General features: G+C 45.0%; 1 protein-coding gene across 1 annotated transcript in view; it reads right to left on the bottom strand.

Moving 5' to 3' along the window:
- Positions 1–15290, bottom strand: part of Ect2l (epithelial cell transforming 2 like) — a 56530-nt gene that overhangs the window by 9653 nt on the left and 31587 nt on the right. The window contains exons 9-17 of the mRNA XM_075948320.1: positions 13729–13821; positions 11930–12112; positions 9960–10063; positions 8481–8606; positions 5054–5140; positions 3583–3797; positions 2454–2601; positions 969–1042; positions 716–872 (exon numbers count right to left, since the gene is read on the bottom strand). Of these exons, the coding sequence (XP_075804435.1) occupies positions 716–872; positions 969–1042; positions 2454–2601; positions 3583–3797; positions 5054–5140; positions 8481–8606; positions 9960–10063; positions 11930–12112; positions 13729–13821 (1187 nt within the window). The remainder of the gene's footprint in view (positions 1–715; positions 873–968; positions 1043–2453; positions 2602–3582; positions 3798–5053; positions 5141–8480; positions 8607–9959; positions 10064–11929; positions 12113–13728; positions 13822–15290) is intronic.

The raw sequence follows: 15290 nt of genomic DNA, 5'->3' as shown, positions 1-15290 counted from the left end.
ATACCAATTTTCTGGACCCAGTGTTTTAATAACAAAGGCAAGTAAACAAGGCTCTTCAGAAAAAAAAATAATTTTAGGTTATGATGTGCCAATACAGTATATAGGGACTAGTGAGTGCTAGGGTTACCGAGTCACTAAAGTGACTTGAGATCTTAAAAACAATCAACTTCGGAAGCCAAAAATCTTACATCTTGGCTTTTCTCTTCTTTTGGTTATCTACACAAATCCAAATTTTACATACTTTCCCACTAGAAAAGGTGACATTGGGGCTGTGACCTGGGTGACAGAGTGCTTGCCTAGTATTCACTGAACCCCGGGTTGGAGTCCAAGCCCTATGTTACCTGGGAGTATTAGGGAATGTCTTCTATCCTAGCACTCCAGAAATGAGGGAGACAGGAGGATTGGAAGTTCAGGGGGCTCCTTGGCTACACATTAAGTCCACGCTAATCTGGAACACATAAGACCCTGTCTAAAACCGAGTGTGCAGGGCCACTGTGGCCGTACAGTTTTCCAAAAGTGTTGTCTCACATTGTTCGGATTGGAATAGATGACTTTCATGTCCAAAGGTGTGAAACAGGACTATGGGTTCATCTTTAAAGGGATGAAAGGTTGATGTAAAGACACCCACAGAAAAGAGGGCCTCTCAGGGTCCTTAAATGAGACTACCACAAAAGCACTGAAACATTTGTCCCACACATGTGTATCAGCAACCCACCTGATCTATGTAGCCTTTATAGTTTTTGATTTGATCAATTGCGGCAGTCAGATCCCCACGGTCTATATGTCCTGCAGGAGTATGGAGTCTCAGAGCATAGAGAAGGTGTATATATTCTTCAAATCTCCGGGATGGGTACAGGAGCAGCTCTGGCAGGCTGGACAGGACATAGGGTAGAGTGTCCTGGTTGCTACTTGGAGGTCACAGGGGGCATGTCCTTGAGTGCCCAGCTGTGCTCTCCCTGGAAACTCACCTGAGCATGTTAGTAGCAATAGTATTATCATGCCTCTTCAAGAAAGCTCTGAATGCTGGTGTCATTTCTCTGCACTGAAAGGTGAGAATTACATTATCAGATCTTTGCTCAGATAGTTCTAAAGCCTTGTGTTCCACCAGCAAGTGGTGATCTACAGAATATCAACGCAAGAAGGCGGCAGCTAGGTATCAATAGTACTATGTGTGTGTTCTAATACCTGAACTCTAGTATTGTAATTATACCACACACCTACCCATATCTATTAATTTAATCAATAGAAATAGTGACAGATTTATCGTAAGGTAGGATTGGATTAGAACTAAAATACACTGAGTAGGTGACCTTGTCAAGTTACTTGACTTTCTCATCTGTAAAATAGATAGAAGACCCAGCTCATAGTGAGGGGACAGAATCCCACCCATAAAGGGTCTACCATGCAATAAATCTTATTTAATTCCTGTAAGAGTTTGGCTATTCACCTTTAGTTCTTTGGTGCTATTCACCTTTAATGCTCTAGTCAGTCACGTTTTCCAGAGTGGTATTACAAAAGCATTCCACTATACTTAATGTCCATTTCAAACGTACTCATTTGATCACCACTGGTACACCTATGAAATTATGTCCTTCTATTTGGTATATACATGTCAAAAAGATGCCAATATAGCTAATGCATGAGTTCAAGATTCGCTGATTCCAAGCGCCAAGAATGTTTAAGGAATAAGGCCATTCATACTTGCAAGCAACTAAAGGTCTTAAAAGACTTGATGGGCTGGGCGGTGGTGGTGCACGCCTTTAATCCCAGCACTTGGGAGGCAGAGGCAGGAGGATCTCTGTGAGTTCGAGACCAGCCTGGTCTAGAAGAGCTAGTTCCAGGACAGGCTCCAAAGCTACAGAGAAACCCTGTCTTGAAAAGCCAAAAAAAAAAAAAAAAAAAAAAAAAAAGACTTGATGCAGAAATAATAATAATAATAGCTACCATAGCTAAATGTAGTCAACATCTGTGTGCCCTCACTCTGCTCATGAAGTAGGTACCAGTATTTGCCATGGTTATAAAAGTTTTGCCACCAGTTTGTTTCTGATGACACTCTTTGCTCTAATTCTTGTCCTTGGGTCAAAAGTCATGGTCAAGGTATCCATTGAGTCGACCTTGTGTGTCCCCATCCCTGCCATTGAGTGCAGAGCATTCTGAGCCCACAATCCTGCTCCAACTTAGTTGTTTAATGTCTTGTCACTGAGCCACTAAGTGACTGGGCTACATGAAGATTTGGCAGTGTATATGAGTATGCTCAGTGTATGTGCTACAGCTCAGCTATCGGTATTGGTTCCTGAGCACTGATGTGCGTCCGTTACTGTGTTGGCCTCTATGTTAAGGTCCCTGTCGTCAAGAAGCTTGAAGTACATGGGAAGAAACCTGAGAGGGAGTAGCTGAGAAGCACCCTTTCCTATTTACCTCAGTGTTAGCATGGAGGTAACACAACCACTTACCTTCTCGATGGTTTTCAGAACAACTGGATAGTTGTTGAAGAAATTGGTGTATGTGTTCAGCTGCCTTCCAAATTTTATGAATATTTCTCCCACACAGTGGGCTGGGCTCCATTCCTGTAGTCTGTCTCTTAGGTTAGCTAGAAATTCTCTACAACATGAGAAGGTTGTATATTGACATAGAAATCTGTGAGAGGCTCCAAACGTAAGCAACAAATTCATTGCTATAGTGTTTTTCCACCTAGTGTTTTGAGGTGGAACTTGATCTTTACCAGCCGGGTACTTTACCACAAAGAAATCTGGATTTGACAGCATGGGAAAGCTGGGAAGTAAGGGAAGAGGTTGGATGCCCAGAAACCCATCTTTTACATTCATTTCCTGTCAGAATCCAGCTTCCCACAAGAGAACCACTTCTGAATGTTCTACCCTCAGAGAGCCAGAGCTATGGACATTCTCACAGCTCGCTGAGCAGAGTGGTACCTTCAAAAGCTTCAAGGCCTTGGCCTTCAACTTTAACTTGCATACGGCCATAGCTTGCATACAGCCCACATACTCTACAGATCCAAGGTGACCCTTCTCAGCCATTCAGGCCATGAAAGCTGAGGAGAGGAGGTTTCATTAGCTTTGTCACTAGGTTGGGCCCAGAGAGGTGCGGGACTCTTCCCCAGGTCTGTAGAGATTGACTAAGGCCAGAACTTGGCTCACTTCACCCTACTACATGAAGAAACCTTTGTTCTTCTCAATCTCTTGATACATATAAGAAACCGCCATGGAAAAGCAGAGTTTCCTAGTCCTATTGAGTCCTTTTGTTCCTGTCCTGTTATTCAGTTAGACATTGCTGACTCATTCCCGTGGACTTCTGTGTGAGCAGTCTATTGGCTACAGAATGTCTAGGCATTGAATTCTTTTTATTGCACATACATGTTGTGACCTGGACCTGGGGTAGCCCTGGAAGCCATCACTGCTGGTTGTACCTATCAGGTAACATGCAAAGGAGACTCTCTGCTCTTCCAGGTAATGGGATCCCCAAGAAGATAGAGAATGGCTGGGCCATAGTGGGACTTTTGAGACAAAGTGTGCTCTTCCCACCTTCTGGGGAGTACATGTTAATGAATCCATCTTTTGGGTTTACCTGTTGAGATTTAAGATGCGTAGAACATCAGAGAAAATGATGTGTACATTGGCAGCACTCAGAATGGCTCTGTTTGAGGCGAGCGCTGCCCTCAGGGGCCTGGCGTATACGTCCCTCACGATTCCCAGCATCTGCACATACCGTCTCTCGCTTTGCACAAGTTCCTTCACAACTTGGGTTCGTTTCTCTACTGAGTCCATCTGGAGCTTTCTCTCCTGCAGAAAACATCAGGAATTCAGGAGAAATGTAATGGCTGAGGCCCTCAGCAATGGCCCATAGCAAGATGCCGGAAGAGGAGAAAGAGGCAAGACCCAAAAGACGGATCATCTTAGGGGAAGGTGGCAATGGTGTAGATCTAGATACAGCCACCCAGCAGCCTGGTGAACTGAGACAGACAGCCTGTGGTGGCCCACCCACTCCTGAGTGTCTTCTGCTCTTTCTTCCTCATCCAATGGGATAGCAGAAGGAACTGTACTGTCTACTTTGCTCTCCCGAGTGCTTGGATTAAAGGTATGTGCCACCACTGCCTGGCCTCTATGGCTAACAAGTGTGGCTAGCTTCCCACTCTGATCTTCAGGCAAGCTTTATTTGTTAAAGCACAACAAAATATCACCATGGCCAAAAGCAATTTGAAACAATCCTAGCCAGGTAGGTAGTCTAGGCGTGTGATCTCAGGGCTCAGAAGGCTGTGGCGGTTGCTACCATCAGTATGTGATGATTTTCCATGCTGATTTCTAGTGATCAATCAATCAGTAAGGAGAGTGAGAAACCCTGCCCTAAGGCCAGCGCCTGCCCTGGACCCTCCCTGGGCATGATGGGGCTCTAAAGTTTTCTAGGTCTGAGCTCAAGGCTTGCAGAACTCATACTATTCTCTCTCTGAGAGTCTAACCTTATATAAGTCACATAGGCTTTCTAACTCAGGTGTTCATCTGTAAAACTGGATACTAACATCTTCTTTGAAGTCTTTGGAAAAAGAAATGTAAATAAATGCGAAGCCATGATGAATGTTCCAAAATCATGAATGCATGCTGTGCATATCGGCAGCTAGGACAGCCTCTGCATGTCTGGCATCCCCTCACCAGGCTGTCCATCAGCCCAGGGCAGAACATTTCCCATAGAGTGACTAGAGTAAGCTTTTGCTGCGAGCCTGTAAGTTGGTGAGCCAATTTAAACCTGCAAACCTTCACACCCATGTGTCATTTTTTTTTAAATGAAAAAGTCCTAAGAGTCACATTCAGATTGGTCTTCTCGCAGATGCCACATCTCCATCCTGTGACTCAACCTCTGAGTCTATAGCATAGTTACCAGGGGCTGAGAAATCTACCAACTGGGTTTTACCCCATCTCAACCAAGTAGTTGCTTGGTTGTACCTCTCCTTAAAGAATGTGTCCAAGGAAAACAAAGAACTAACCACGGTTAATAAGGGCTCTTCCCTGTCAGCGAGAACGCTGATAGGAAATAGGCGGCTTACCAGCTTAAACAGCACCTCCATGTTCAAGTTGCTTTGGTTTGGACTAGACTTTGTGTCCTGAAAATTGTCTTCTATGGCACGTCTTTCCTGAAGATGAAATGGAACTTAGTTACTTGGAGGCGGGTCCTGTAATTCCTGGAAGCACGGTCAGTATGCTTCCCATCCGAGCCTTGGGAACCATTTGCCCTCAGCTCTCATGGCAAGGTCCCTAGGCACACTGAATTAGGTACGTGACAAATGTGGTACCTCTCTTCAACTAAGATTTGTGTTTTTAATAACAGCCCTTAGGGCAGTGGTTCTCAACCTGTGGGTGTCGACCCTTTTGAGGGGTCACATCAGGTATCCTGATTTACATTACAGTTTATAATAGTAGCAAAATTACAGTTATGAAGTAGCAACAAAATAATTTTATGGTTGGTGGTCACCACAACACGAGGAGCTGTATTAAAGGGTCGCAGCATTAGAAAGGTTGACCACTGTCTTAGGGATTTGGGAGCTGGTTCATTGGGTAAAAGTGCCCACGTGTAATTCCAGCCTTAGGAGGAAGAAATAGGAGGGTTCCTGGGGTTCGCTGGTCAGCCAATTTATCCAAGACAGCAAGTTTCAGGCTCAGTGAGAGACCCTGTCCAAAATAAATAAACAAACAAAACCTAGAGAGCAACAGAAGACGATTCTCACCCTCTGGTCTCTACACACGCACACACACACACACACAATTTAAAAATAGAAACAGCTTTTTGCTTCCTTTGAGCTACTAAACTTAAAACCTAAATTCTAGCTTCTTCCCTGAAAGGTGGGGTGGGGGTAAGGGTCCTGCCTTCAGGGCTCCTCTTGGTCTACATACTCCTGGGAGTGGGCTGGACCTATACTCCTCTTCTTCCCTTGGCAGCGGTGGGAAGAGGACGATCTCACTTTGAAGATGCTGGAAAGAACAGGCTCCAACGCTTTAGAAAAGCCACCCCTTTCTTCCACTCATGAGAAAATGTCATCAAGTGGTTCACATACTCTTGCAAGATTTGTCTGTTTTCACATTTAAATATGACGTTTTTTCTCTCTCTCTTTACTATATCTTGTGGTTTGTCTATAAATTAGTGGATCAAAATAAAAAAGTCCCCTGGTTACCTGAGCAGCATCCCAGGGGCCCCTCTAGCAACAGAACAATAGCCCTGTGTTCCTGCTAGAAAAACAGAACAGCAGTAAAGACTGCTGCTCTCCCTACTCAAAGATAAAACTCTTAGCAGAGATCCCCTGCTGTCCCTGGAAGAAGTCAGAGGACAAACATCACCTTGTTTGAGGATCTGCTTGTCTTCTTTCCTTGAGACACAGTCCCCAGTATGCCAGCCTCTCCTAAGATTTGTTCTCTGGCTAAGGCTGACCTCCTAAATACTAGGATTATAGGCCCACACCTTCTGGCCTGGCTATAAACATCAGTTTTCAACCAAAACTCCTTTTCCCTTACGAGGAGAAAATGTGTGTATTCTGTAGCTCTGTGCTTTCATATAGCAGCTGTCAGGTCCAAAGGCAACTCCACTTCCCCACACGCCAAAGAGCAATCCAAACACCCAGAAATGGACTCATCCTGAACTATAGGGGGATTTCTGGCGGTTAGATAAAAGCCAGCATTCCACAGGAACTTGTGAAACTGGTCCTCACCTGTGAGAAGGAGTCTTTCCCCCACCTCTGTCAGAAGAGACAAATGGCTACCTGTGGTGCCTATTAGCATATCAAAGCTCGTGCGGGCCTCCAGCCCTCCTCAGGGTCAGAGTACCTGTCACAGTTTCAAAGCCCAGGCTAGCATCCCCCTGTACCCAATACTCCTTCCAGCACATGGGCTCCCCTCCTTATAACCCTGCTACTCTCTTTATTCCTCTCTCTCTCTCTCTCTCTCTCTCTCTCTCTCTCTCTCTCTCTCTCTCTCTCCCCTTCCCTCTCTCTCCCTCTCTCTCCCTCTCTCTCTCTCCCTCTCTCTGTGTCTCTCTCTCTCTCTGTGTCTCTCTCTCTGTGTCTCTCTGTGCCTCTCTCTGTCTCTCTCTCTCTGTGTCTCTCTCTGTCTCTCTCTCTCTGTCTCTCTCTGTGTCTCTCTGTCTCTGTCTCTCTCTGTCTCTCTCTGTCTCTCTCTGTGTGTCTCTCTCTGTGTCTCTCTCTCTGTGTCTCTCTCTGTGTCTCTCTCTGTGTCTCTGTGTCTCTGTCTCTCTCTCTCTGTCTCTCTCTCTGTCTCTCTCTGTCTCTGTCTCTCTCTGTCTCTCTGTCTGTGTCTCTCTCTGTCTCTGTCTCTCTGTCTCTGTCTCTGTCCCTCTCTCTCTGTCTCTGTCTCTCTCTCTGTCTCTCTCTCTCTCTGTCTCTCTCTTACAATAAAAATCTTCCCCTTAACCAAACCATGGAGCAGTCACTTCAACAGTTTAGACAGCAGGCAGAAACTTTGGTGCGGGAGGTGGTCCCTGAGCAGTGGCCAGTGTCAGCTCTCTCCTGGTGTGCTGGCTCTCCTCTCGAGCATCCGTCTGCTCCAGGGACTCTGCTTTTCCATGTATGGCTGTCTCATGCCAGCCTGGTATATTTTTATACTTTTGCCTTGAGGAGGGAGGAAGGGGCCTTTGAATTTTGAGGGGAAAAAAACCTTCAGAATTTCCCTTTGAGTAAAACACTCTTCGGTTTAAAACAAATTACAGCGCTAAGTATTTATAGCCAGGAAACCATCACTTTGTCAAGTGAGCAGAGACACCGGCAGCTCTGAGGAGCAAGCAGCTGCAGTTAAAGCTTAATCACTGTCCTGTAGCACGGTTGGGAGGGGGACCTAGTAAAGAAATTGGTCATGGGGGCACACCCTGGAAGGGATCTGGGGATCTTGGCTTGCCTTCCTTTTCTCCCTTCCTTTCCCTTCCTGGTGTTGGTGGAGGCTGTTCGTTAGTTTCCAGCCACCCAGACCTGAAATAATCACTGGCCTAGACCTCACAGAGCTCCACCTGCTTCTGCCTCCCAAGTGTTGGGATTAAAGGTGTGCGCCTCCAGCCCCTGTGAAAGATGAACTCTTAGTTTCATCTGCAACACAAAGGATCCCAGTCTGCAATCTCTTTCTTTCAAGTTACCTCAGCGAGAATCCAGCTGAGTGAATGAGCAAAATGCAGATTCGCAGCTCTCCAGTCAGCGGAGGAGCTTGTGCTCTCCGGTGGCCTAAATGCCACTCAGGTGAAGAACCACGAGACACCCTATATACTAGTCTGTGTCAATGATCTTGGTAAAACAATTGACAGCTGGAAGTTTTCCAGGAAACCCGTCACCCTTCTGGAGAATCTCTTCTCCACAGGAGACTTGCTCTACGGAGAAGCACCGCACAGGCTCCAAAGCTACAGAGAAACCCTGTCTCGAAAAACCAAGAAAAAAAACACAAAACAAAACAACAACAACAAAAATACGCAACAGCAACGTTTACCTTCGTGAGTGGATCCGATGTTACTTTTACGTCACAGTCCAACAGAATATCATTTCCTTCAAATTCCTCGCTCTTTTTACTAGATTTCTTCAGCAGAAAAGATGACAAAAATTCCAGAGGTTTGTCCTGAAAAATGCCCCCCCAACACACACAAAAAATTCAATTTAAAATATTCCTCCGACATGTTAAACATACGACAGAAAAGAGCAGGTCAGGTGGTAAAGCGCCTGCGTGAGCTTAAGGACCTGAGTTCTGACCCCAGCACCGAGGAACAACTTGGCTCAGGTGCTACTGTGCCTGTAACCACCCCCCCCCCCCCGTGGGTGTTCAGATGGATCCCCAGAGCTCAGTGGCCAGCGGGCCTAACTGAGCAGTGAGCTGCAGGGTTACTCTGTCTCAAAACAGGAGGCAGAAAGTGATCACGGAAAACACCTCTGGCTTACAGACACACGTACATGTCACACACATGTACCACACACTTTTTTTGGGGCATGGCTTGAACATATACGAGATCTCAAAGCTCATTGCCACAGCAACACACTTCATCCAACAAGGTCTTACCTGCTCCAACAAAGCCACACTTCCTATGAGCTTATGGGGGCAAGTTACATTCAAACTACCAGCGTGTGTGTGTGTGTGTGTGTGTGTGTGTGTGTGTGTGTGTGTGTGTGTAAGCCGGAGGACAACCTTGGCACTGCCCACTTTTTATTTTAAAGAGGGTTTCTCATTGGTCTGGAACTCACCAAGTAAACAGTGCTAGCTGGCCAGAAAGGCCCAGGGATCCACCTGTTTCTCCCTCTGCAGCACTTGGATTACAAGCATCTGCCTCCATACCTCACTTGCTTTCACATAGGTTCTGGGAGTCAAGCTCAGGTCCTCACGCTTGCAAAACAGGCCCTGTCCTGCCCATGCTAGCTCCCCAGCCGGCTAATCTCTTAGAGTCTTCCGAAATGTACGCTGACTTTTCTGGCAAACTGTCCAAAATGGCCTGATAATACAAATACTTCTTGAGACTCCCCCAACTATTCCCATCCCCAAAGGCTGGCTCGCCTGGCTTTCTTTTGTGTTTTCTTTCCGACTCTCTCATCTAAGCCCCTTGCCTATCATCATTTTGCACCTGTTTCACATGCTTCAGTTCCCCGGCTTAAACTAAAGAATAACATTTATGTGGACTATCAGGTCATGAACTTGTTTTCTAATGAGGTCACTTCTGACTGAAATTAGGCACAAGATAGAAAACAGCACAGAAATCAATAGACTTTAAATCACCCAGAAGTCCTCCTGCTTCTCTGTTTTATATACTTAGTATACCACATCTTGACTCCAAAATCTCACTGAGCCTGCTTTTATAAACTGACGGGATTTCTCTGAGCAACTCTGTCCCAGAACGATAAACTGGTAAAAGATAACAATCATAAACTAAGGGTTTATTTGTGCTGAAATTTTTCCGGTTTTTGTCTTTCAGCCCACAACACTTACAGATCCTTCTCTTGACAACTCCACCAGCCCATCCGCCAAAGCCTGTGCAGCATCTTGGTTATCTAGGATGCTGGCCATACTCAGAGAGTCAAACATAAGTTGCCCTGAAATATAAGTAAGGCACACACACTGTACTTAACTCATGCGAGACATGTGATACCGAAGAAAAGGGTCACTACAGTTGTTTTCAGTGGACAACAATACAAGGACCAAAGTTTTCTTATTGCCATGAGAAGCTCTGTCATAAACCAGGAAATGAGCCAAAGCGATTTCAATGTGGCAAAACCAATATTGAAAAGGGAATCTAAGAATCTGACAATAATAAAGGAAAATTATGAATGGAACCTTGTTTGTGAGTTGTTCCAGCTAAATAGCCTCCCATTTCCCTCACCTTGTGTTCAATTGTAAATATTTTAAGTTCAGAGAAAGTCGCTTTCATATAAGATATCTATCCATTTTAATATTTCAATATTTACATACTTTACTGGGAAATATCTTTCCCCATTGACTTCTCATTGCCAACACATTTTCATAAAAAATAATCTGCTTTTCCCCTTTTTCTATCTAATCCTTAGTATTTATAAAAGAAAAAGATTTATTTTTCCTGGTTTATAGTTTTTGTTTTGTTTTGTGGTTGTTTTTGTTTTGTTTTGTTTCGTTTTGTTTTGTTTCGTTTTGTTTTGTTTTGTTTTGTTTGTTTGTTTGATACAGGGTTTCTCTGTGTAGCCCTGAGTGTTCTAGAACTCACTTTGTAGACCAGACTTGCCTTGAACTCAGAGATCCATCTGCCTCTGCCTCCTGAGTGCTGGGATTAAAGGCGTGCACCACCACTACCAGGCTGGTTTATAGTTTCCAAACTATTTAAGAATATCGGTTTGACATTTCCTAGACTTGACAAAGCAGGTGGCACAGGAAAATGCAGGGGAAGATCTCGACATAAGAGGCATTTGTGAAGCAAATGTGCCATGGACAAAGTGCCGTTGTGGACACACGTGTGCGCCTGTCTGTGTGCACAATACAGAGAGAAAGAAGGCACGGGTCTGTAGTGTTCAAATGGTACTGTCTTAGTCCGGTGGAATGTTTAAGATTTGAAGAGATGGTCAGAGGTGAAGGGGAACATATTTACTCCAATGGCGAAAGTGCCTCTTGCTAAAGAATGAGCTGGTTTAGCTTGTAATCTGGTGTTGAGACTGTACATTATTCCACAAAGATTGGTATGCTAACTGGAGCAGGGGGATGGAGTGGGGATGGAAAATTGATTCACTGATGTCCAACAGGCTCATTAAAAGACCACGGAGAGCTGGGCGGTGGTGGCGCACGCCTTTAAGCCCAGCACTCAGGAGGCAGAGGCAGGCGGATTTCTGTGAGTTAGAGGCCAGCCTGGTCTACAAGAGCTAGTGCCAGAAGAGGCTCCAAAGCTACAGAGAAACCCTGTCTCGAAAAACTAAAAAAAAAACTAAAAAAAGAAAAAAAAGACCATGGAGCCCAGCACCAAGCTCCATCTTTTATTTTATTGTTTATGAAGAAAATTATAATATATAATTTATATGCATAGTTGGAGGGGAACCCAAATGGGCTTATCTACCTGAAGCATCCGTATAAATTATGCATTTTAGATAATAGCTGAACTGTAGAACAAGTTGTGTAATAGACACCATGGGTAAGAAGTGCTTAGCAGCTGGAAAGTTGTGGTGTGAAAAGGTACAGTTTTCTAGTTGGGCAAAAAGCAAGTTTTGTCCCGGGCAGATGGGCTGCCATATGGACCAATAAGATGGAGAGGCCTGAAAACAGGAGTCAGTTCCAACACTCTGAGCACGGCTAGTTTTCTCTTGAGTGTTTGAGAAACCAAGGCGATGGTGTTTGACCGAGCCTGTGGTACAGCTGGGTTTTCCTTCTGCTGTTCTCGGTCTTGAATTTCTCAGGGAATTGATAAGCTCTGGTCTGATCTGCGGAAGTGGCAGAGATCTTACCCAGGATCCGGCCGCTGATGCTCCTCTGCAAGTTCTTGAAGAGTGGACGGAACTCCTTCCTCACCGACTTCAAGGTGTCTTCCAGGGAGTCCGTGAAGTTGGTCCATGCCTGCAGCTTAGACTCACTGAAGTAGTCAGAAGGAGGCAGCCTGTCCTGCTGTGGCCCCAGCCAGTCACTAAGAACTGACAGGATTTCTATTGAAGACTTGAGATCATTGTGTGTGTGTGTGCGCACACATGTGTGCATATGTGTACAAGCGTACGTGTGTGTGCACTTCCATGGAGAGGTCAGAGGTCAACTCAAAGGGTGTTTCCCAGGTGCTATCCTCCGTGTTATTTGAGACAAAGCTTCTTTCATTGGCCCTGAGCTCTCCTAGTAGCTCAAGACTTGACCTGAGGCAGGGGGTTTCTACTTTTTGTTTAAAGTACGACCAGCTCAGCTGTCTTGATACTGGGCATAGTGGACTTTCTCAGGAGAAGATAAGCAGCCACAGCCTGCTTTCGGTGGTAAAATAAGAAACTCAAAAAGGACACCGTGAATGCCCGTCTGTTCGTGGCAGATAAGGTTGACATGTTCTGCTCGAAATTAGAAACGAAATCGCTGTCTGGTGCTTTGGGAAGCAGAGGGGATAGATGTAAGTAAGAATGTGTCTCTCCATTCTAAAGTGAGAAGTCTTCCTACTTAGCACTTCCCACACCCTGCCTTGCCATTCGAGGTCAACCTCCCAGCAGCCCCTCCTCCTCTCTTTCTCAAATTATGGGGAACCCAAAATATTCCGCATGACTGTGGTGGATGGGGGAGAAAGTCAGACTCCTTGCAAAGCAATTGCATCATGATGGAGCGGCCCACTGGCGTGTTGTTGGTGCAGGTTTTTACTGGAATGGATAATCAGATCCATTGCGTTTCCCGGCCCTACAAGCATGCGCATGCGCAAGACTCTCCACTGTGTTCCTTTACAAGGAGAGTAAGAAGAAACGACCAAAGGAGAAAGGGGCAGGAGGAGAAAAAGAAGTACAGCTGTCTCTTAGGGCAAGCAACAGGGCCCAAACCTTGCTGTGCTGAGCTAGGCAATTCTCTCCACAGAGCCACAGGCACCATCGTTTGCTGATGCTGAACGAACTGCAGTGAACCCACCGTCTCTGAACTACGAAGTCAGTGCACTTTCTATTCCCCTACATGGAGTCGTTTCCCTTACAAGTCTCACACTGGTGCCAACTCCCCCCAGTCATGAAAGGCCTTTGGGGACTAAAGAATCAGTGTTCCTGTCATCTCCAAGGCAGCCCAAGCCCTGTTTGGTAGAAAGAGGGGAGTTTTCAACTAGAAAACGACGAGTGACCTTGTATGATAGCAATGTGGTTCTCCTGTCTGCCAGTGTTGCATTTTTTTTTAGCCAATATCAGTAGCTTTATTTATTGAGTCAGTGAAGGTGGATATGCAGGCATATTTTCTCTTTTGATCCATTTCCCTTCTTGATCATGCTACTCTGTGGGATCTGAGCAAAGCTCCTTACAGCTCCAATTTCTGTTCCCAAATAAAACCTAAGCCATTCTTTTTTTTTTTTTTAACTAGAAAAACACATTCCCTAAACCCAGCTCTGGAAGGGACAACATCCACTCAGAGAGAGTGGCAATTGCCGCCGGCAGATCAGAATCATTGTACAATGGCAAAGGTGTACAGTTGCTGCTTGCTGGTGAAGAGAAACGAGACAAGGAGCGTGTTTGCCTAGCCCTTGTCCTCCAGGGACGCCGAAGCGGCCGTCTGTGACTGGGCTCAGCAGCCAGCTCTCCTGTACACTTACTGTGTTGGAATGAACCAGTCGCGATTCCGGTGGGGGCGGAGAAGAATGTGCCAGTTAGCTGAGACAGCTGAGAAAGAACTTCTAGGCCTGCTTCTGCACATTCAAAAAACAAAAAGCTTGCATTAGTTTACTCACAGATTTCTTGGAAACAGTAAACTCTTACTGAGAAGCCTGGCAGAGCTGGCCAAGAAAGACCGCAGGAACTGTCATCTTCAAGTCAAATCCTTCTGTCAAAGAGCCTGTCAATGCCTCACCTTTACCCCCATAGACAGATGTCCACACACCTAATTTGTGAGAACAGAGCGATGAGATGTGGAAGAGGGCAGGCAGCTTGAGCAAATGCTTTCCTTCAAGTTGGGAATGTTTAAGTCAAAGACAGAAAACCTCATGGGTTTCCTAAAGTATTCTGAGAAAATGGGAATTGTCATTGATTGTGGACTGAGTTGAAACAGATGTACAGGATGGAACAACATGCCAACATTTATTGTGGCGTTAATTTCTCCTCTTCCTCAGTGACACAGACTGGAATATAAAGTGGATTACAGAATTCAGCGACTACATTGAATTGCTTGAGAAGAAATTTGCGTAAAATGGATGGGGCATTTTAATTCTCTGTGGTCCAAAAATAAATACCCTATTGCTTCTAGGCACAAGATGGTAGAAGCTGATGGGGTTAGATGCTATTTTCATTGACAAATAAGACTGACGGAGAGTCCACAAGAGCTCAGAGACAGAGAGTGGACTCAAATCCATATCAACCATGATTGCAGTAAACTTGTACATAAAGTTCACGGTGGGGGGAGAGAGGGACAAAAGTCTTCCCTACAGGAATGGTGCTGGGAAAATAGGTCCCCATATGTAAAATAAATTAAATTTCAGCCCATTCTTGTATGCTGAAATAAATCAATTGGCCCACAGACCTAAATGCCAAACTTAAACATAAACTCCTATGATGTGCAGGAGGGAATCTTTATGGTCTTTAATTTGTAAGGAATTTTAAAACATGGGGACAGGAGAAATGGCACAGAGGTTAAGTGCCCTGGTTTCACTTCCAGAGAATCCAGGTTGGATTCCCAGTATCCACATGGCTCCTGACAACCTGGTGTTAACTCCAGTTCTGGAGGATCTGACGCCCTCTTCTGGCCTCCATGGGCACTGCACCCATGTGGTACAAACATACACAAGACAGAACACCTACCTACAGGCATAAGATTTTAAAATACATACTTTTTAAATAATTTAAAAATATGACAATAAAACACAATTACAAAAGCAAAGATAATAAATTTAATTTCATCAAAACTAAGAAATTCTTCTGTTCAGTGGAATCTTCAGAGAAGGAAAACATGAGGCAGCAACTGGAAAAACAATCTACCCTTCAAAATCTGCTAGATACTTGAACAGACACTGAGGAAGGTTTTTAAATGGCGGATAAGTACATAGAAAGATGCTCAGCGTTGTGACTCAGTAGGAGTCTGCACATCAGAACCATTATGAGATGCTTCTGTATCCACTTGAATGGCTAAAACCAAAGTGTCAAGTGTCGAGCAGTTCTCTGGAAA

The sequence above is a fragment of the Microtus pennsylvanicus genome, chromosome 1 (genome assembly GCF_037038515.1).
Source record: "Microtus pennsylvanicus isolate mMicPen1 chromosome 1, mMicPen1.hap1, whole genome shotgun sequence".
Classification (NCBI taxonomy): Eukaryota; Metazoa; Chordata; class Mammalia; order Rodentia; family Cricetidae; genus Microtus; species Microtus pennsylvanicus.
Note: the sequence above shows the minus strand (reverse complement) of the source record. Positions and strands in the feature narration are given on the sequence as shown.